We start from the raw sequence: 24,055 nt of genomic DNA, 5'->3' as shown, positions 1-24,055 counted from the left end.
ACCGTCTGGTGGTAGGGCAATCCAATTTGTTTTAGTGTGTATTCAAATGCTATTATAATGATGGGAAATCTTATCATTATTACTAGATGAGAATGAAGACTAATTAATTACAAAGTAAATTTTATGAACACTCCCAGTTCATTTACCAGCCGGAATGATCGGAGAACTGACAATCCTTCCACATTTGCCAAACCAAGTTCCATTAAACTAAGGCTCACAATAAAACCGTCAAAAATGTTCCAGCCTTCTTGAAAGTAATAATATGGATCCATGGCAATTATCTTGAGAAACATTTCTGCTGTGAAGATCCCTGTGAAGACCTAAATGAGAAGTGTAGTTTGTTCTATAAGCAAATACTCTTGAAATGTAATTATTGAGCAACTTAATTTATTCCCAACAAATATAAATTAAATTCTGATTTTTAAAAATTGGTTTAGGTCCAACAACTTGGTATCCTCAAATGCTTTGCATTCAAATCAATATTTAATTGTTCACTATATATAATGTTTATCAAGTGATAAAAAGTACATGGATTAAGACATTAAAATTAATATTATTTTCATACGAAAGGTGCCACTGGCTCATTGTGATCAACTGTTTGGCTCTGCCTCTGATCTCTCTGGCCCTCCAAAAACTTACCAAATAATTACCTAGCAGTGTGGGCTTCTATCACCAAGCCAAATAAATTGGTTCCCTCCCCAGGCCCTGCAGATGAGACTGGTGCTAAAAGATGTCATGTAAGCTGTAATAAACATGCTCACGGCTAACTCTACAGATAGTAAGAATTCTTTAAAAAAATATATCCTTTTGCTGGCCAAAGGGAAGCGTATTTTTCATTCTCTATTTCTGTTATCTTACGACTATGTCAAACTCTGTCTTCTGCACATAATCTCAGCCATTTTTCTTACCGCCTTACCATCTTAGAAGTATAGTCTGAGTACTTCAGCTTCTTAGAGGTGATAAAAGTCAGCAAACCTGAACTTTATGTTTCTATCAGACTACCTACATCCGTAACTGTGCTTTGCCTTTCTCTTCTTGTTAAAATGAAAGAAATGCCCCTGTTTTGAGCTAATATCTCAGATTATGTTACGTGTCTCCTTTGGACTTTGCCAATAATTTGTTCTCAATTAACCAACCTCTTTCTACTACTGGCTACTATTTGTTTTTTACAGAAAATATCAAATAACAAGTCCTTCTCTCCATTAAAAATACCACTGTCATCAAACTCTCCTTGCACTCTACTTCCTTCCAGCTCCTCTTCTGATATATGCTAACTCAGTAAATGGAATCTTTACTTATGGCCAGATTTCTTTCAGAGACCGCATACTTGTCTACACTATCTAGTTCCACTTCTTCAACTTACTCCACAACCACCAAAAGACTTTAACCAACTTCACCAACAAAACCAACATCATCAATGAATCCAACTGAAATTTTTTAACAATTATCTTGCTTGCTTGCCCTTTTAGAAGTTTTGGGCATTGTTTTCTGTTCTTTGTTCACTGAAATATTTTCTGACCTTGGCTTCTGTGATCCATACCTCCCTGGATGCTACTCACTTGATTTTCTTCCTCCAAAAAATCATTTGATACTGGATTTATTCAGAACTCTTTCTGTCTATGCCCCTCTTACTTTAATTTTCCTCTTATAATAAGTTACATTTTTATAATAATTTTGTATTTCAAAAATATATTTCTCTGTTCAAGCATACCTCCTAAGCTCTAGAACTACATACCCACTTGCCTATTCAATACCTACCTTTGAAAGACTATCTCCCAGGTATCTCAAATTCAACAGGTCCAAAATTCACTTTACTGCTTTTTCTGCACAGTCTTGCTTCTCTTCTGATATATGCCAACTCAGTAAATGCAATCTCTCTCTAACTGCATTGCCACCTCAGAAACCTGACAGTCTCAGTGACTTTTCCAAATATCTCTTGAATACTTCAGGTGAAATTCACCAATGTGCGTACTTTTTCTCTTTTTTTGTTGAGTAGGGCTCCATTGTTTGACTGTTTCATTAACATTTAAATAATAGATGATAGCACTTTTTGTCTCTTTTTCCAAGAAACTTTTGCCTACCCCAAGGTCTCAAACATGTCCTCCTAGGTTTTATTTCAGACGTTTTTTCGTTTTAGCTTTTATGCTTAGTCTACAATCCACATTGACTCTGGCATGTGGCATGAGATTGAAGGGGAGGTTCATTTATTTTCCATGTATCTATTTAAGTGTTCCTGATATTTTGTTGAAAAAACTTTCTTTCTTCTATTTCATTTCTGTCGTGTCTTTGTTAAAAAAAATCCATTGACATATAGTTTGGATCTATTTATGAATTCAGCATTATGTTCCACTGATATCTTTGTTTATGTCAATACTGCAGATTATTGATTAGTACAGTTTTACAATAAGCCTTAAAGTCAGGTATGTTAATGTTTTCATTATTCTTTTATCAGTATTGTTTTGGCAATTTTAAGCACTGTGTATTTGCATAGAAAGTCAGTTCATCAATTGCTACGAAGAAAAGCTGTGACATTTTATGGGGATTAGGTTGATTTGATAGATACACTTGGGTAGAATTAATTTCTTAATAATATTGAATCATCCATTGCATGAACATGGCATGTATATTTCCATTTGTTTAAATCTTCTGTAATTATTCTCAGCCATGTTTTGAGGTTTTTGGTGTTAAGTGTCTTGAAATGATTTGTTAAATTTATTACCAACTTGTCTGTATTTTTTGATATAATGGTAAATAAAATATTAAAATCATTGTTTAGTTCTGATAACTGTTGTCTATAATATGATCATGTTGATGAAATAAAGACATTTCTATCACATTTCAATATTTATGCATTTTATTTGTGGATTTTTTTCCTTTACTTCAGTTGATAGAACTTCCAGTACAAGGTTGAATAAAAATGATAAAAACAGACATAATTGTCTATTTTAAGGTGCAAGCACTCAATTTTTCTAAGGGGTAAGAATTTACTACTTCAATATTTCACTGATAAGTAAACTATTAGGGTTTTCTTAAATGTCCTTAACAACTTGAGAAAGTTACTTTCTATTCCTAGTTTCCTGAGAGTTTTTCTCACAAATGGCTGTTAAGTTTTGGCAGATACTTTTCTGCATCTATTGAGGCTTTACTTTATTCTTTTTTTTTTTTTCCTTGATGGAGTCTCACTCTGTCACCCAGGCTGGAGTGCGCAGTGGCACGATCTCGGCTCACTGCAATCTCCGCCTACCAGATTAAAGTGATTCTACTGCCTCAACCTCCTGAGTAGCTGAGATTACAGGTACACCACCATGCCCAGTTAATTTTTTGTATTTTTAGTAAAGACAGGGTTTCACCATGTTGGCCGGCCTGGTCTTGAACTCCTGACCTCAAGATTCACCTGCCTCAGCCTCCTAAAGTGCTGTGATAACAGGCGTGAACCACCATGCCTGGCCATGCTTTCCTTTACTCTTTTAGAGGTAATATGGTCAATTAATGGATCTCTTTTCAATTGTTAAATGAATCTTGCTTTTCTGAGATAATCCCCACATGTTTAAGAAGTTAAGTATTTATTACTTTTTTCTCTATTACTGGGATTTTATTGATAATATTTTGCTAATGGCTTTTTGCTTTTGTGTTCATGATGGATATTTTCCTGTAATTTTCTATGTAGAATTGATATTGTACCACTTTATGTAAAATAGTCTAATCTTTTCATATATTCTACACTTACATATGTTATAAATCTCCACCTTAAACAATCAGGTGTCCTTATAAAAAAATTACCACAGGAACAGAAAACAGAATACTGCATGTTCTCACTTATAAGTGGGAACTACACATTGAGTTTATAGGAACACAAACAAGGGAACAGCAGATACTTGAGGGTGGAGGGTGAGAGGAGGACGAGGATCGAAGAACTACCTGCTGGGCACTGTGCTTATTTCCTGGGTGATGAAATAATCTGTATATCAAATCCCTGTAATACAAAATTTATCTATATAACAAACCTGTATATATACCCCAGAACCTAAAATAAATGTGAAAAAATTTAAGGAAAAAAAGACAATCTTTCATATTTAGCCACATTTATTCATATCTAGTGACCATCATTCCCAGAACCAAATTTCAACCTGATGTTTTTTCCATTTGGCCTAAAGAACTTCCATTAGCATTTATTTCTTTTCTTTTCTTTTTTTTTTTTTTTTTTTTTTTGGGGTTGAATTTTTTTTTGGTTGTTTTTTTGTTTGTTTGTTTGTTTGTTTTTTGAGATAGAGTTGCCCAGGCTGGAGTGCAATGGCACGATCTTGGCCCACTGCAACCTCTGCCTCCCAGGTTCAAGTGATTCTCCTGCTTCAGTCTCCTGAGTAGCTGGGATTACAGGCATGTGCCACCACACCCAGCGAATTTTTGTATTTTTATTAGAGACGACGTTTCACCCTGTTGGTCAGGCTGGTCTCGAACTTCTGACCTCGTGATTCACCTGCCTTGGCCTCCTAAAGTGCTGAAATTACAGGCGTGAGCCACTACACCCGGCCCTTAGCATTTCTTGTAGTATAGTTCTGGTGGTAATAGCTTTTTTTGGTTTTTGTTTGTCTTAAAATTCTTTATTTCATTTTAATTTCTGTTGGATAGTTTCACTTTCTGTAGAATAGCAGACTTTTCTTTCTTTCTTTTATTTGGCCACTTTCTTCTGGCCTGAATTATTTCTGGTAAGATGTTTGTTCCATGTATACAGTAAGTATTTTTCTTCTGCTTGTTTCCAAAGATATTTGTTACTGTTGTTTTCAGCAGCATGACTAAGATGTGCCTAAGTACAGTGCCAAGCACCATTTGTTTAACAGACTTCTTTCCTTAATAAAATTGTCTGGTAGTCTTGTTGAAAGTTAATTTAACATGGTCACTAACATTTTATAAGTTAATATTAAGGTCTGTAGGTTAACATTTTTCACCAACTTTGAGAAACATTTTTGGCCATTGTCTCTTCAAATATTTGTTCTGTTCCATTCTCTCTGTTTTCTCCTTCTGATTCTCCCATTATATAAATATTTAGACTACTTGATATTATCCCATAGTATAATTAGACTCAGTTCATTTTTTCTTTCAATTCTCCAGTGCTCAAATTGGATAATTTCTATTACTGTGCTTTGAGTTAACAACCAATTCTTCTGACATCTGCAATTTTCTTTTAAATATATCCAGTTAATTTTTCATATTAGAATGTGAATTTTTCAACTATAAAATTTCTATATTATTCCTTTTTATAGTTTTTGGTTTTTTCTGCTCATGCTCTCCATATGTTTTTCCTTATGACCACCTTTTTTCCTTTAAATTGCTCAACATATTTACAATAGCTCCTCCAAAGTCCTTTTTTGTTTATTCTAACCATTCATGTCCAGATCTGTTTCTTTGTACTGCTTTAATCTATTAACTATGAGTCACATTTTCCTATTTCTTCGCATATCATATAGTTTTTCACGTGACATGGATATGTTTAATATTGGGAATACTTCAATCCTGGAAATCTATCCTCTAGAAGTTAATACAGCATTATGAAAGATGATATATATAAGAACATTTACTACAACATGGGGGTGAAGTATCTGGAATCAACTTGAGCATCCATCAGTAGGTGATTGGATTAAAAAATATGTGCATACTATGAAATATTAGTATATAATTCAGTGACTTGTAATATATTCACAGAGTTTTACAATCATCACTATTATTGAATTTAGAACATTTTCATCTCCTTAAAAAGAACATGCATACCCCTTAGTTAGTTGTTGCTCCCACTTACTCTGATCCCTGCTGCCTGGCAACCCCTCATCTACTTTCTTTCTCTATGGATTTGCCTATTTTGAACATTTCATATAAATGGAGCAATATGATATGTAACCTTTTGTGACTGGCTTGGTTCACTTACTATGTTTTCAATGTTTATTCATGTTATAGATTGTAGTTAATACTTCATCCCTTTTTATGGGTGAATAACATTTTATGGCATGGATATTTTGTTTATCCATTCATCAGTTGATAGACATTTGGAATGTTTTTAAATTTTAGTATTATAAGTAATATTCTATAAGCATTCATGTGGAAATGTTTTTAATTCTTTTAGATATATATCTTTAAAAATTACTAAAATTGCTAGGTCATATACTAATTCTACCCTAAACATTTTGAGGAACAGCTGAATTATTATCCAAAGTGTCTGCATCATTTTATATTCTCAACAGTAAAGTATAAGCATTCCAATTTCCCACATCCTTGCCAAAAAATGATATTGGCTTTTTTTCTGATTATAGCCATTTTAGTGGGTTTGAAGTGGTATCTCATTTTAGTTTTGATTTGCCCTTCCCCAAAAAGCAGTGATGCCGACCATCTTTTATGTGTTTATTGGGCTTTTGTATATCTTCTTTGTCAATATGTCTATTCAAATATTTTTATCATTTTTAAAGTGAGTTATCTATTTTTTTGTTGTTGTTGAGTTATAGTAATCCTTTCTACATATTAGATACAAATCATGATCAGATATCTGAGTTGCAAATATCTTCTTCCATTCTATAAGTTGCCTTTTTATTTGATGATATTGTTTACAGTACAAAATTTCTAATTTTGATGAAGCCCAATGAATCTTTTTTTTTCCCTTGGGTGTGTTTTTGGTGTCATATCTAAGAAATCATTGCTTAATCATAGATCATGAAGATTTACTTCTAAATTTTCTTCTAACAGTTCATAGTTTTAGCTCCTCCATTTAGGCCTACGATCTATCTTAATTTTTATATATATTATTAAGTAAGGTTTCAATTCCATTCTTTCATATGTGGATATTCAGTGTCCAAGCACCATTTGTTGAAAGGACGTCTTTCCTTAATAAAATTGTCTGGTAGTCTTGTTGACGGTACAACAATGTAAAGCTAACATAAATGTAAAGATTTACTGCTGGAATTTCAATTAGAATCCATTGATGTATATAGCTATCCTTATGCCAGTACCAAACTATTTTGAGCACTTTTGCTTTATAGTAAGTTTTAATATTTGGAAGTTTCAGTTCTCCAACTTTGTTTTCTTATAATTAAGATTGTGTTGCCATATGGTCTCTTGCATTTTCATATAAAATTTATAGTCAATTTGCCACTTTCTGCAAAATAGGTAGTTGGGATTTTTGATATGGATATTTTTGACATGGATTGCACTACACTTGTAGATTAATTTGGTGAGTATTGCCATGTTAACAATATTTTCTTCTAATCCATGAATATAAAATGTGGTTTCATTTATTTAGTACCTCTTTAATTTCTTTCAGCAATATTTTATAGCTTTCAGTGTACAAGTCTCACACTTATTTGGTTAAATTTATTCCTAAGTAATTTATTATTTTTGATGTTGTTAATAGAATTTGCCTAATTTTATTTTCTGATTGTTCATTACTAGTGTCTAGAAACATAATGGAGTTTTGTTGTTTATCGATCTTGTATTCTTCAATCTTATTTATTTGTTCTAACAGCGTGTGTGTGTGTGTGTGTGTGTGTGTGTGTGTGTATTTTATACGATTTTCTAAATACAAGATTATGTATTTGTTAACAGAATTTACTTCTTGTGCTGCAATATAGATGCCATTAATTCCTTTTCTTCTCTTAATTCCCTGGCTAGAACTTTCAGTACAATATTGAAAACAAGTAGCAAGTTACAATATTGAAAACAAGTTACCTTCTTGACCTGAAGGTAAAAGCATCTAAAGTAACTATTAAGAATAATGTGAGATCTTTTGAGATGGTGTTTATCAGGCTGAAGTTCTTTTCTATTTCAAGTTTGCTGAGTGTTTTTATTTTGAAACACTTTGGCTTTTTCCAATGTGATTTCTGCATCTATTGAGATGATTGTCTCATTTTTAAAATTAATATGATATATTACGTTAACTAATTTTTTAATGTTGTTTCAACCTTGCATCACTGGGATAAATTTCACTTGTTCAGAGTATATATTCCAAAAATCTAAATATGCTGTGTGATTTGGTTTCTAGTATTTTGTTGAGGATTATTGTGCCTATGTTCATATGGGATATGGCTGGTCTATATTTGTGTCCGTGTTCTTTTCTTGTAATATTTTTATCTGGCATTAATATTGGGGTAGTTCTAGCTTCATAAAGTGGGTTGGGAAGTATTCCCTTGTCTTCTATTTGTTGAAACAGTTTGTTAAGGATGGATATTAACATTCCATTGAATATTTATCAAAATTTACCAGTGAAACTGTCTGGATTCAGGCTTTTTTGGTGGGAAGTTTATTTTTTTTTAAATTGTGAATTCAATTTTTACTTATTATAGGTGTATTCAGATATTTTATGACTTCTTGAGTCAGTTTTAGTAGTTTGTTACTTCCTAGTAATTTTTCAGTTTCACCTAGGTTATCCAGTTTTCTGGTTTTATTATATTTCTTATCCTCCTTTTTTTATTTCTAAAAGATCCATGGTGATTTCCTCTTTTTTATTTTTAATTTTAATACTTTTTGTATTCTTTCTTTTTTTTTTTTTTTTTCCCTTGGTTAGCCTAGCTAAAGATTTGTCACTTCTGTTGATTTTTTTCAAAGAAATAGCTTTTGGGATTATTGATTTTTCTCTATTGTTTTTCTGTTCTTTATTATTTGTCTTCTTCTGCTAATTTCAGGTTTAATTTGCTCTTCTTTTTCTAGTTTCTTAAGGAGGATCTTAAATTATCAATTTGATAAATCTTCTGATTTACCACAGGTATTTAAAATATAAATTTGTCTCTAAATATTGTTTTAGCTTCCCTCATTAATTTCAGTTTGATTTGTTTTTATTTTCAGTCATCCTAGAGTATTTTCTAATTTCTCTGATGATATCTTCTTAACTCATCGGTTTTAAGAGTAAGTTGTTTAATTTCCATATATTTGTGATTTTCCACATTGACTTGTTACTAATTTCTAATTTCATTTTCTTCTTTATCAGAAAAATGCTGTTTTGTTTTAATTTTTTAAATTTAATTGAGGTTTGTTTTATGACCTAACATATAACGTATTCTGGGGAATTTCCCATCAGCATTTGAGAAGAATGTGTGTCCTCCCTGAGGATTTTCTACTATTCCATAATTCACCTCAGATACAAATCTTACATTCCTTTACACATAAGACAAGCCCCAGCTTGAATTATCATCTATCTATTGTTTATTTCTTTCTAGTATTCATCCTCCTTCTGGTAATGGTATCCTAATTTTTGTCTTCATAATTCCACTCATTATGCTACCTCCAGTGATAATATATGATTATGATTTAAGCAAATATGTCATTAAAACCCCAGAGCTAGGGTAACTGACTGGTTTAGAAATGGTCATTTAACTCCAACCAGGTCAATGATATTCAGTTCATGGGCCTTAATGAAAGCTACTTGTTAGGAAGCACAATCTTACTGTACATGGAGCTACATTAGTAAACCAAAAGTTGATAGAACCTTGGCAATAATAGGAAAATACCCAGCTGAAGAGGAAGGTCGCATATTGGGAAGAAGAGAGACAAGAAGCTCATTCCCAATGATGCTGGTTGAAAACCTGAATCTAGCCAGGTTGGAACCTAGATAGAGCTAGTTCCAAATGGGCTTGAGTAACTTGGGATAATGCAGTCCCTTTATTTTTGTTTAAGCTCATTCTTATATTTACCTTCAAATTCTTTCTTTTTTCAATTACCACCTTCCCTTTTTTACTTTTTTTTTTAAGAGATAATATTGAAGAGATTCTTACATAGGTCTAAATTTGGACTAGGTAATATTATTGTCCTTTCCTGCTATAAGCTTCTGTGATCTTTGCCTATAGCTCACAGTGCTCTCTGAAATAGTTTTCAGAGTCTGATACAGCATTCAGGCCTTTTATTTCTCTGTTAATTTCTTATGGATACAGTTTCCCAACTACAAAATACAGACAATTTATAGTAAACATCTTAAGACTGATTTTGTGGGAATCTAGAGAGAGAGATTTAATGTGAAACATTTAGTCCAACATCTGATACAAAATAAGTAGCCAACATATGCCAGCTTTATCATTTAATTCAGTTAAAACCTATCTAAAATATCATTCAAAAATACAGTGGTTACTTCAGAGCCTAAAAATATTGTATGTTATACTTCAGACCATATTATTTATAATCTCTATATAACCTGTTTATTTGTTCATTTATCAAATTGGGAACTTAATAAGCGTTTTATACTTGTATAAATATACTTTTTGCATGATTTTATTAATTTTGTCTTTCTGTATAAGACCACTATAATATCTGTATACTATATTGTAATATCAATATGTATCCAGTGAATGCTAATATATATATTTTTTAATTATATAAATAATTTCTAAATTTAATATTGCTAAGACTGTAGAAGAAACAAAAACAAAAAATAGTAATCCCCCATATAATGTTTCTTCCCTGCATAATTCATCTTGACATATTTACAAATGATATTTCAAAATTATCTAACGGGTGTATTTTATAATTTGTTTGGTAAATGCAGACATGTCCTAAAAACCTATTCTAAATATCTTAGAGCACTATTACCTAAAACCTATCCCAAATATCTTAGAATTTGTTATAGATCAGTGTCCTTGGAGGACAACTCAGAATCATCTTCTGATAAATAAGCAATTTAAATTCAATTCTAAATCAAATTGTATATAAATTCTTTGACTCTTTTGCACTATGGTAGCAACAAATTTTTGTTACTTAAAAAGGATGCTAAACATTTGATGTCAAAGTATACATGGCCAATTAGTTGATATTTAATTTGAGAGCAATATGTAAAATTCACTAAAGCACTTATAAATTATTTTAATAGGAAGAGAAACTCAGTGTGGCTTACCAGGTTCCCAACAGACAGCACACTGCTGAACTGCTCCGTCATGGGATAGTGCTCCATAGCCATGAAGAGTGTATTTAAGACAATGCAGATGGTGATGGCAAGGTCAACAAATGGATCCATCACAACCAGATTGACAAGGTGTTTCACCTTTAACCATGGTTTACAACAATCCCAAATCAAACACATATTAGCAAATTTATACCAGCATGGTGGACATTTCTGTCTGGATTCTTCAAGTTCTGGAAGAAAAAAAGTTAGAATTCTCATGAAAACTGCTTACTTTCTACTAAATAGTCTTTGGTTTAAATTAAAAGCTATTTTAAATATCTAAAGTTGTTAAAAGATATTATGGGTAAATCTGCTGGAGAAACAGGGAAAAATTCACAATAGGTTTGCTGTTGTAGAAAGGATCAGTCTAGAAAGGCTAATAATAAGCTTTCCAAATGTATCCTGGCTAAACACAGCTTCCAAGATTCTATTGGCAATACTAGACTGTCTGATACTTATCTTCATGGCTGCCAGAAACTAATGAGTAGAACCTGCATTAAGTACACTTAAATCTCATCCATGTTCCAGATAGAGTGAGAAGCATATATGTTATCAGAGACATCTCAGGAAATGTCCTAAGAACCTTAATCAGTCACACTAAATGTCAGTTTCTTGGATTAGATATGTTTTGGTGACCTTCTAATGAGATAATTTTGTCATTATTGCCAATCTCAGTTGAAAAGACTAAAATTAAGTTTTATTAGATTATAGACTTGCATATTAGACTCAACAAAGTTCCATCTCTCTACATTTCTCATTTAACTAGAGAGCATAAAAGAAGAGAAATTACCCCAGCCTAAGAAACTGGAGTCCTCACTGTTATCATAAATCAACATTTCACAAAGCGGGACTCATTTATTACTGGAAAAATACAAAGGATTTTAGGTGAAACATACATATAATTTATACATTTTCATAGTATACGTTTATTTTAATGTACTGAAATATATAACTCTCATATCAAACCAAGGACATAAAATTTTATATTAAAATGCATTTATTCAAGGAAAATGTACAATGTCAAGAAGAATTTCAACCAAATATTGGAGAGAAGACAGAAATGCACAGATCTTTAAGGTGATACTCAAAATACTGAAATTTGGTAAATATCAGCAAAGAAATTTGGAGAATTAGGAAGCGAAAAATTGTCTGCCATCTTCCTTTGTCAAGATAATCTCTTCGTCAACTAATGAGCAAGAAAAATATGTGGCATTTGTTGTCTTCTGTCAATATCATTGCGGTACATCCTGTTACCTGTTCTGCCAAAAAATGTGGCCATCACCTCTTAGCACTGAAATAGAGGCAAGGTTTCTTCTTATTAAATCCATGGTATAGTTGACTCTACTCAGTCACTTTAATATTTCCGTGGCAACTGGAACACCTGTCCACATCTGGCACAGTTTACTATATACTAAACCTTGTAAGCGTGGAACCAGCACATGAAAGGACAGTCACAACCACAGACAATAATTTTTCTTCTACATTTGCCATGAATTAATTCTGTAATACTATTTTCCTAAGTAAATTAATTTATTGCTTATTGTTTTTAATATTTCCCTTAAAGATAGATTTTTCAATTGTGTCTTTGGATATTGAAATTCTTCTAGTGCAAAATTTGCTTTCATTTCTCTTAATATGTAATGTTGTAAACAATAAATAATCCTTGATTTATAATTCAGAAAAAAAGTATAGTTAATAGGCACTAGCTATTTTGTAAATACTTCTAAACTCCCAAATAACCTTATATTTACATTAAAGGTAAAAAGAGGATATTATTATTTACAGTAAATAACAAAAGAGAAACTACAAAATTTAATTTTGTCTGCACACTGTCATAATAAGACTTTTTCTTTCCATGCCAGCTGTCATTTAGCAAACAAAGAGAAGCAAACAGGAATTGCATAGAAAAAAAATAAACTGGAGAAAAGTTCAAAAAATGAAATCCAGCAAGTGTGGCTCATCTTGACAGTAGGAATAACCGGAACGAAGTTGTCTACGTTCTAAAATAAAATAATTCAATTATTCATTCCAAAAAAAAAGAAAGGGAATCTCACACTTTAAAAAAAAGTGAAGCATTCAGGAGAGAACTGCAGCCACATCTCCATTATTCCTGTGTGGGTCATCCACACTGAGAATCACTTATAATAAGTCTGTGTCTTCTGCTGGCTCACCTTGATTCTTTAGGTGCTTCTAACTCACCCTCCCACCATCCTTCACAAAGGTGTGACCAGAAAACATTTCTATGTGGTTTTGCATTTTTAAAAATTTGAAAAGCAAATGATTCATTTTTGCTAATCCACTACAGCTTCATGAAGCATGAGGCCATCCATAACCCTGAACAATGGAGACTTGGCTGTAGTTAAAAAGAAGGAAAACAAAAATTGCCAACCGGATCAACAAGCCTGGTTCATAGAAGGGACGGTGAACTAAACAATGATCAGACTTAGAAGAAGGGTTCTCCAAATAAAGAGATTATGTCAACCAAGAAAACTTTGCCCCATTCTCAGAAACCAAAAAAAAAGGGGGTTGGGAAGACTAGCTTAAGTCAGCTTGAGTATGCATGTATGTGATATTGCTAACAATCAGCCTTTACCAACGTCACACTCAACGTGTCTACATACAATTGAATAAAGAAAAGTCAGTTTTCATTCTAGATAATTGATAAAAACAGAGTACAAACTTGGCCATCATTCCTCACAAGTGTACAAAGTCAAAAGCTCTGCAGATAATAAAACGAAAACACTCTCAGTCTTCAGCTTCCTAGGTTGCGCTTATTTCTAGGACATCCTTTCCATCCTAAGCAACTCTGTGTCACGTAGTTCCATGGAGAGAGGTGTGGGTGCGTTTATTTTGAACTCCAAATCTTAATTAATGGTCAAGTCCAATCTTGTGGATATTTGATGTTTTGTAAGTAATGTCTTATTTAGCTCAAACTTAATGCTATCAGAAGTGCAAAGCATGACTGTTGATTTAGACTTACCCTGTCTCCTTCTCTACTTCCTGCTTTAGGGAGCAGACATGCTGCTGACATCGGTAGCAGAACCACTGGCAGCTTCCTCTCAGTGGTTTTGCTATGGCAAGGAGCAGAAGGCCAGACAATCTTCAAAAGATTTACCTGGAGGGACAGGGAGGAGCAAGCTACTGGCAGCTGGGGGGAAGAGGGAGTGCAAGCTAACGCAGGCGAGGTTGGGGAAGAACGTACTAGAGTTTAATATTCCATTGAAATCAGTGAAAAGGTTTCTGATACTGCATTAGGATATTATGAAAATTGGGTCTTGTAATACTGACTTGTCTGTGATATACACGGTCATCTACACTGTGAGTTTATTTTTGGCTGTGACTTTCAGGCTTTTGGTATTAGTATTAATAGTATTATGAGATCTTTGCATAAAGACTGGAAAAGAATTATTCTGGGAATCTATCCAATCTCAAGAGAAACTCTAGCAACAAGAAAAGCATGTGTATGCTTGCTTTCTTTCGCTTTCATTCTCCTTTTCTCTTCTTCTCTCACACTTCAACACACACACACACACACACACTCACACACATACCTGGGGAGGGGTGCAAGGAAGAAGGTTTTGTAAAGACATAGGAAGAGAAAGAAATAAAAGGGCAAGGAAGGGGGATAGAATACATTTTACATGAAAATATTTTCCAAGTAGTTGAAGTTCATAGTTGTTTGAATTCTCTTACAGTATGGAAAGGCAAAAACATGTGAATTAACAAAAATAACAACGAAACAACGAATAATTATTATATTTATTAACTATCTTCGGCATGCCAAGTACATCAGTGTTTTATCTAAGAAGGCTTATTTAATCCATTCAACAACTTTATGCCTAAACATTATCATCCACATTTTATTGATGAGGAGACTGAAATTCAGAGTCATAAATTAGCACACTTAACACATGGCAGAGCCGGAAATTGATCACAGATTAAGCTGTCCCCAAAGTCTTTATTTTGGCATTCTGAGATCCAGACTTCTAAACATTATGTTAACTATTTACATAAAATCTTCAACTAAAGAGAAAGCTGGTAAACTGTAAGAAGCTGGTCAGAGAAAGGCAAAAGTAGAACTATAAAATTTTAAACACTTTGCTTCAAGAAGATTAATATTAAACCTTAATTCACATTTTTAATTTATATTTCTGGTTAAGTCATAGAATTGTATAACTTGTGTCTCAAGCAGTTAATACAATCCAAACAGGTTAGCGTCGTCATAAGGATAAGCATTTATCTTTACATTCTTTTCAACGTCATGCACACAACAAGTTTCAATGTTTAGAATTTAATGTATGAAAGTGGTGTTCAAAATATACCTTAAATTTACAGCAGCTTTCTGGAGAATAAATATAAAAAAATTCTATGGAACATATTAGAATCCATGTGTTGTGCACAGATTTTACTTTTACTTAGTAAAATGTATAATGATGATACAGTATCAAAGTCAGAAAGTATTTTATTGGGATTTATGAAGTGTTTTTTCATTCTTACCAAAGCACCAAGTAACTATGATGCAAGACTTTTGACATACCTTCCATGGTGTTGGTCAAAATACTGGCTATACTCATTGCTCTTTGTCTTGATGTAGGATCTTCCAACAAATCCATGGAAACATGATAAGAACTGGACCGTCTCTTTCTTATTTCTGTTTCTGTAGTTGTGCCCTAAAAATAGAATTTCAGATGAAATAATCACTATTTTTGAAGGCAGCAAAACCCAAAGCATTCCTATATCCGGTGTTACTTAACTAAAAGTACACCATGCTTTCTCAGATGTAAAAAGCTCACTAAGATATTGTTGGAATTATAATTCTCAGGGAATGTTTGAAATTCCATCAGATTCTCAGCTTTTGGGAAGCCTTGGGTTTGCCAAGATCAGCTTTCCTATTCCTCCATCCCAGGGCTTTGGACTGGAGAGACCAGGCCTACTACTGGATAGATAGTCTGTTAGCATTTCAGCCAATCCTACTTAGGACTTCAGACAGAAACATATTGTTTCCTAATTTTCACTCAAGTTGAGTTTTTAGATCTTTATAGACACATATTCATGTAGTTTAATATACAAACAAAAATGTTGGAAAGTTTTCTTCATATGCATCAGTAATAGTTCCCCTAAAATGTGAATTCCAGTTGTAAAATGCTTTCTCATTTATTAGAGACAGGTAACATTTCCCAACATCCCTAATCATAACACTATATTTTAGAATTAATCTGTAACTTTGTCTTATATTTAAAAAACAACTTTATCCACAAAACAATCCACCTTTGGCATTGAAACTCTAATGTAAGGAGACAATACCAATGTGAGGGACTATGATTTTTAGTATTGGTACAATGATCTGATAATCTCCTCTTCCAAAATAAACTCATCAGGATTTCAACATGGGCAAAAATTTATTTCTACTTCAGGAGATCAAACAATGATGTTAATCATCTCAGGAAAAAAAGGGTAAAGCTAAAGAATTTGAAATGCAGGTCTGAGCGTCAATAATAAATTTAAAACTTTTATTTGTTTGAGGACTTTATTTCTAAAAGAACAATATGATCTAAATATAATAATATGATCAAAATATTATTTATTTTGGTCATAGTCTATTATGATGTGAACAATTAGCAGTATTTGATCTTTTGTAACCTGAATTATTCTAATGCATACATATTCAAAACCAAAATTTCCGCTCAATGGATATAATTGTCACTAATGGTAATAAACATTCATACATGTCATTCTAAAATTAATTTTAAGATAAAAAGAAGTAAGATTAATGAGAAAAGAAATAACCTATCTCTAAAAATAAAACTATTTTAATCAAAATGGTGCCTCTCAGAATTTAAAATATTTCAGTTTATCAGAAAGATGCAAAGGTTTAAGAAGAAAAAAAAATAGGGTCACCTGAGGATTATCTGGTCCCTTCTGTTCCATACAGAAGCACATGTACAACCCTAGATTTGTCTAATTTTCAAATAGATTCCAAAACTTCTAACACCATTACTAAGAAAATTCTTAAGTTAAATTGCCTCGATTGAATTTATGTGTGAAGTACAGGGACTTAGGTGCTTTTGAGGATGTCATTTGCCCATAGCTATTTATTTTCTGTTGTCATTTCCTCTCTGCATCCTCCAAAAGCCTACTTCATTTGTCTACACCTTGAGCTCAACTTTGCAGTAGTACAGTGCCCTGCCTCAAAGCACCTAAAATTGTAAGATTGAAGTTGAGGAAATAGGAAATAAAGGGATCACACGAAGATCTGCTTCAAGTGGGTCCAACTTTGCCTTCAGAGATTTGTCCCATCCTCTATGATAGGGAGATTTATGATAATTATTGATAAATGCTAATAATTTCTGACAGACTGACATTCTCTCTGTATTTATGCATGGTAATTATAGATTTGTTTTTGTTTACTCAGTTAATATTTATCAAGATCAGTGATAAACATACTTTATTATATATAATAATTATGTGGGATGCTTGTTAAAGAGAAAGATCCCAGACCTTGTTCTCATTAGTGTTTTGGTCTGGGTAGGCATAGGAATCTCTAATATTAAGAAGAATCTCATGAGATTCTGATATAAGTAGTATGAAGGTGAAGCATATTTTGAGAAAAATTGGTTAAAATGAAAGTGTTTAAGTGTTTGTTTCCTTAACCATCTCTTCTTTTCAATTTGAAGCAATTAAAAATAACTCAATGGGAGGTAATATTTCAGCATTGATAGAATGTAGGTTCAGTAACTAGCATACCTGGGGTCAAATCTTAGCTCCACCATGCACAGGCCTCAGTTTCCTCCTCTGTAAAATTGGGATAATATTGGTAACTATCAAAAAGGGTTGTTGTGAGGGTTAAATGAATTAACACATGTAAAATGTTCTGGACAGTGTCCAGTACATGGTTAGCTATGATCATTTTTTAAGAAGAGTTGCTATTTTCTCTCTTTATTCTTCTGGTTTCTCCACTAAGAAGTTCTACTTTTCTCATGATTCAACCTGACTACAGGATACCTGGACACTTCTCTAGTAGAAAGAGGTGGGGAGAGGCCATGCAAAAAATGTGAAGAAGATAATGTCTATTTTATAATTCAAGATAAGAAGCTCTTCCATTAGGTGACTGAAAACTAACTCCATATCATTTTGATGTGGCTCAAAGAGCTTGTCCAATGATAATAAACGGAGCTATGTAAAAAAAAAAACACAAGAAGACATTTTAATTTGCTAGAAAATACAATCAAGTGACATTGCCAAAATATTTTTTTCTAGCTAATGAAGTTTTATTTAATACCAACATTAAAAGCATCTTATGGTTTATGAAGTAATTTCAACAATATAGTTTTACAAGTTTCTAGTATGTAGTTGAAACTCTTTTCCATATGATTGATTTTGGACCACTTTGTTTACAATAAGAATTTATGACAGTAATATAAAAATTGAAATCTGCTCTAAAAATGACAACCCATGATTCTGTACCAGGTACTTTTTGAGTGGCTTCTTCACTATACAAATTTACAATGGCTGAGATCATTAGAGTGGTTGCTAAAAAGGTTACAACACTCTGACCTGCAAAGAGAGGCAATGTTGCACTATGGGATTTAAATCTATTTAGTAATAGTATCTACTGCAAGTGGAAGTATTCAAACCTCCTTTTAAATGAACAACAATCACAAAATCCTTAAGATAAGTATTTATTTAATTTGTGAGCATTAATTTCCTTGGATTTAGTTTAATTATATGAATCAAACATTATGCTTGATAAATTGTTGCTTTGCTTTTTGGCAAGTTTCATACTATAGCAATAATGATGAAAGAATACTTCTAATTATATTCTCTGAAAGCCAACCTAGATTTTAATTACTTTGTAGAAAAGTCTAAATAGAACAATTTGACAAGATAAGTTAATAGCTTGATTGAACAAACTCCCAGTCTTGGGACAACAAACTCAACAAAATTCTTAGATGTGAAAATGGAAAAACACCCCTGCTTGCACCAGCCACAACTCTCTTCCCATGAGCTGCAGTTTTAATTGGCCTCACCTCTGGCAGGAGCTGCCCAGCAGATGTGAGGGTAGAAGGACCCCCGACCAGGGAGACCACACCGTTGCAGTCCACAGCACTATGCATCTTCCCATTCATGGGCAGGATGGGGAGCACCCTGGAGGCGCGGCTGGCCTGGCTGACATTGCTATGGCGTCGTTCCCCATGTCTGTGCGGCACAAACAGAGAGTCTCTTCGACTGTCATTGTCCTCGAAGGTGCTGTGCTCATCATCAGCAAAGTCATTCTCAGAGCCAATATCTTTTGTTCGACCTCTGAAGCTGAAAAGGCTCGCCCTACTGTTGCGTCTTGGAGAGAAAAGGGAGCCACGGATGCTCAGTAAGGACTATAAACAACAAGAGAAAAAAACAAAAACCAGATGAACAGAATTAAGAGCTGACATTCTGAAAAACACGAATCGATTCATTGTGTCATAGTGGTTGACTTACTCAGGGATAAGTCATTGGACATGTGGAACCAAGGGCGCCTGTGATGACTGCTGGTGGCATTTTGGCAATTTCTACAAGGATTACCTTTTCTATTTCACTTTTCCTTTTTCTCCTCCCTCCATTTTTCATCTTCTCTCTTTTCTTCTACTCTACCCCTACCCCAACATAGTCAGAAGTGTCCCCATAATATTGTTTTGTTCCGTTAGTGGCATCTGCAACTGATACTTTTGATAGACCCTTCTTTGGAAGTTAACTTCAGTTAACAATCCAATGGAAAACAATTAAACACAAACCTAACTTTAGATCCTTTGAAGTCAAAAATATAGCCAGTAAGAATTCACTAGTGACCACACCCTGATGCAAATCTTACCATAGAGGAAATATAATTAATCTTGCTAGTAGGGACGTTTAATTATAGTACAAGGGGCAGCTTCTCCACTTCCCTTTGCATATTTTATGATGGTCTTCATGAATAAATTAAATCAAGCTGAAATAACAGTATGATTTATTCCCCAATTTTCACCCTTTCATCTGTCTCAAGAAATCTGAGGGCAATATTTACAAAAACTTAATATGCAGCCGTAAAAAACGATGAGTTCATGTCCTTTGTAGGGGCATGGATGAACCTGGAAACCATCATTCTCAGCAAACTGACACAAGAACAGAAAATCAAACACCACATGTTCTCACTCATAGGTGGGTGTTGAACAATGAGAACACATGGACACAGGGAGGAAGCATCACACACTGGGGTCTGTCAGAGGGAAAGAGGGGAGGGACAGCAGGGGGTGGGGAGTTGGGGAGAGATAGCATGGGGAGAAATGCCAGATATAGGTGAAGGGGTGGAAGGCAGCAAATCACACTGTCATGTGTGTACCTATGCAACAATCTTGCATGTTCTTCACATGTACCCCAAAACCTAAAATGCAATTAAAAAAAAAAGAATCTGATCACAACCACCCAAAGCTTTTAAAAGATCAGTACTCTGATTATCCTTGAGAAATGCTCCTCAACTCTCAGACCAGGTAACCTGGGGGACCCTAACCTCAATTCCTGCTAGATCCAGGAATTGAGGTTAGGGTCTCCTAATGTCCCAGGCAATGTCCTAAGCCTAGCCAATCAATGTATTCCACACATAGTTTAAAGATGGGCATGGAATCCTGCTTGATCAATTGAAAGATATCCCTGTCTTTTACAACTGTTGAGGAAATGGTGATTTTTCACTTGAGGCTGCTAAAAATATTGGCTGTAAGTTTGGAGCTGCAGTGACATCTCGCCACCATGTAGGAGAAACCTGGATTCAGATATGGAAAAGGACAACGGTCATGGTAGCATGTCTTGAGCTTCTGGGTCCACTCATGCGTAAAGCTACTCACAGTCAGTATTTACATCATGTAATGCATTCTTTTTTTTACTTGCATTGGATTTAAGTGATTATTGTTGGAAAGAAGACTAATTTCATAATTTAAGTATTATTGGCTTGGTCTTTTTCTTGCCAAAGGTTTAAAACAAATGAACACCATTATTTTATACTTATTAATATCTAGGTTTTTATATTTATTTCTAAGTAATATGATTTGGCTGTGTCCCCACCCAGACCTTATCTTGATTTACCATCTTCCATCGTTTTATTGCTCGGGGAGGGACCTGGTGAGAAATAGTTGAATCATGGAGGCAGTTTCCTCCATACTGTTCTCGTGGTAGTGAATAAGTCTCATGAGATCTCAGTTTTATTGGGGAGAAATCCCTTTTGCTTGGCTCTCACTCTCACTTTGCCTGCCTCCATCCACATAAGATGTGACTTGCCTTCTGCCATGATTGTGAGGCTTCCCCAGCCATGTAGAACTGTAAGTCCAATTAAACCTCTTTCTTTGGTAAATTGCCCAGTCACAGGTATGTCTTTATTAGCAGCATGAAAACAGACTAATATAGTAAATTGGTACCAGGAATGGGGCACTGCTAAAAAGATAACCCAAAATGTGGAAGCGACTTTGGAACTGGGTAACGCACACAGGGTGGAACAGTTTGGAGGGCTCAGCTTTAGGATTTGACTGCCTTGCTGGATTTTGAACTTGCTTGGAGCCTGTAGCCCCTTTGCTTTGGCCAATTTCTCCCATTTGCAATGGCTGTATTTACTAATGCCTGTACCCCCATTGTATCTAGGAAGTAACTATCTTGCTTTTGACTTTTCAGATTCATAGGCAGAAGGTACTTGCCCTGTCCCTAATGAGCCTTTGGACTGTGGACTTTTGAATTAATCCTGAAATGAGTTAAGAATTTGGGGGACTGCAGGGAAGGCATGATTGCTTTTGAAATGTGAGGACATGAGATTTGGGAGGGACAGAATGACATGGTTTAGCTGTGTCCCCACCCAGATCTCATATTGAGTTACATCTCCCATAATTCCCATTGTTGTGGAAGGGACCTGGTAGGAGATAGTTAAATCATGGCAGTAGTTTCCCCCATACTGTTCTCATGGTAGTGGATGAGTCTCACGAGATCTGATGGTTTTATGGGGAAAAACCTCTTCTGCTTGCTTTCACTCTGTCTTTGTCTGCCACCATCCACATAAAATGTGACTTGCTCCTCCTTGCCTTCCGCCATGATCGTGAGGCCTCCCCAGCCATGTGGAACTGAATCTCTTTCTCTGGTAAATTGCCCAGTCTCAGGTTTGTCTTTATCAGCAGAGTAATACACTGACCAATATGGATGCTTTTTATTTTCTTTCCAGCTAAAGAATTACTTTTTCTCAATAGTATCTGTTAGTGTCTATTATATGTCTTTAAACATTAAACACTATCTTATGTGATTCTATTCACTATTTACAGTAAGAAGCACTTCTAAGAAGAGTTACTGCTCCCACAAAAGAAATCACCTCTCCTTTGGTTGTTCCCATGCTTTTTTATGCTATTAACTATATTAATAAGATTCGTTCTTTTATTGTTTTCCATACAAGCAGGTATTTTTAAAGCCTTAGACTATCCGTCTTCTTTCATGTCTCCTTTCTCTCTTCTCACAAGGAACTTTAAATTAGCTATGAGGACATAACAGTTAAAAGGATGTGTGACCTATTGCTCATCATTAACTGAAAAAGAAAGGCAAACAATACATGCTTGGCAGTAAAGAATGTGTCTCTTTCAGCAAGAGTTTATATTTTAACTGCTAGAACCCCATTCAGCTGGAGCCATAAAAGGGTTGAAAGAAAGTAAGTTATAAAATTGCGTGTTTCTCAAGGAGCATGGATGAATTAAGCCATACAAAAACATACTTTACATGTGAAAGCTATATGAGAAGTGATCGTGTCCCATCTGTTAGCATGAACTTTTATTGCTGACATTAATTACATAAATGCATAGTAATCAAATGCTGTAAGACACAAAAAAGACAGCCAGTAAGAAAAATTACCCATTCCAAATGAATCTTTAAAAAGTAAAACTCCTAGCTTGTCACAAATAAATTATAAAATAATAATTTAAGGTTAATTGTGTCTTTTTTTTTCAGGATCAGGTTCTAATGTAAATTGTGTCTTATAAGGGTTTCAAAAAAAAAATCCAGATTATCTTGAAACTTGATTAGAGATTACACTCTTGACTTTCTTCTCCCCTCTCTACCACACTAACGAGTCAAATCCGAGTCTAATAAACATTTCATATTTCCACTTACTCTACTAAGGAAATTATAATCTTGCAGTAAAGGCTTACATTGTATAGTTTTTCAACACAAACACAGAGATGGTTACCAACACTCTCATGTCATCACAAAACAATAATTCCTAATATTTTGGGGTCTTGAACTCTTGAAAATCTAACAAATGTGATGGGCCCTCTATTACTGTACCAAGGTTAAGTACTTCTGTCTGATTTGCTATTTTCAGTATTACTTTCAGGGCCTGCAAAGTGGGTTGGTGTGATTTCAGGGTTTTCTGTCTCTCCTCCTTTCTTCCTCTTCTCCTCTTCCCCCTCTCTTTGTCTTTCTCTCCCATTCCCTATGTCTTTTTCTCTTTCTCTCTCCATCCTCTTAGACACTTGTTTGAATATTTCTTTATTAAGCAAAATAAAGTCTTTAAATCTATTTTTATATAGAGACCACTTAAGAAACAAGTATCAATTTGAGACAGCCATGCCATGTCTTCTAAGTCAGTGATCACTTACAATGCCCAACTAGCTGGGAAACAGAGGTAATTAGAGATATGAAGAAGAGGCCGCTGGGAGAATATCATATCTATGAGCAAAATTTACAGGGAAAGGAAGAACAGAGCCTAGCCTTATCAGGATTCATCATTTTGTCTAGAATTCATTTTATTCAATTAGAAATAAGGCAAATTGAAGAGAATCTCTGTTCCCTGTTTGATATGAAGTTGATATAAAGTTTCAAATATTAAACTTGCTTAGACAAGTTTAGACAAAAATTTAAACAAACTTAGGTAAAAATGTAGGCAAAAATACTCTACCTTCCAATCTCCTTTGCTCCCTTTTTTCCCACCTCAATCTCTCTCTCTCTCCCTCCCTTTCTTTTTCTTCTTTTCTTCCTTTTCGGAATGACTAATGCTGTAAACAGAGGATTTGGCTTTTAAGGATTCCCATTTATTGATTAACGTTTCTACGAATGGAATCATCATGACTGTGACAACAAAATGAAGACAACAAGTAAATTTTGATATTTAGTTTAAAGCTCCTA

At 34.1% G+C, this 24,055-nt stretch overlaps 1 protein-coding gene across 3 annotated transcripts in view; it reads right to left on the bottom strand.

Moving 5' to 3' along the window:
- LOC116557101 (sodium channel protein type 2 subunit alpha) overlaps nucleotides 1–24,055 on the bottom strand; it is a 148,378-nt gene that overhangs the window by 49,299 nt on the left and 75,024 nt on the right. For all 3 annotated transcript variants that reach the window (XM_032286592.1, XM_032286594.1, XM_032286593.1), the window contains exons 12-15: nucleotides 18,931–19,275; nucleotides 15,441–15,573; nucleotides 10,856–11,094; nucleotides 147–320 (exon numbers count right to left, since the gene is read on the bottom strand). In XM_032286592.1, coding sequence (XP_032142483.1) covers nucleotides 147–320; nucleotides 10,856–11,094; nucleotides 15,441–15,573; nucleotides 18,931–19,275 — 891 coding nt within the window. The remainder of the gene's footprint in view (nucleotides 1–146; nucleotides 321–10,855; nucleotides 11,095–15,440; nucleotides 15,574–18,930; nucleotides 19,276–24,055) is intronic.

The sequence above is a fragment of the Sapajus apella genome, unplaced genomic scaffold (genome assembly GCF_009761245.1).
Source record: "Sapajus apella isolate SASKATOON/1434 unplaced genomic scaffold, GSC_monkey_1.0 scaffold18, whole genome shotgun sequence".
Lineage (NCBI taxonomy): Eukaryota > Metazoa > Chordata > Mammalia > Primates > Cebidae > Sapajus > Sapajus apella.
This window is presented reverse-complemented; position numbering and strand designations above follow the sequence as displayed.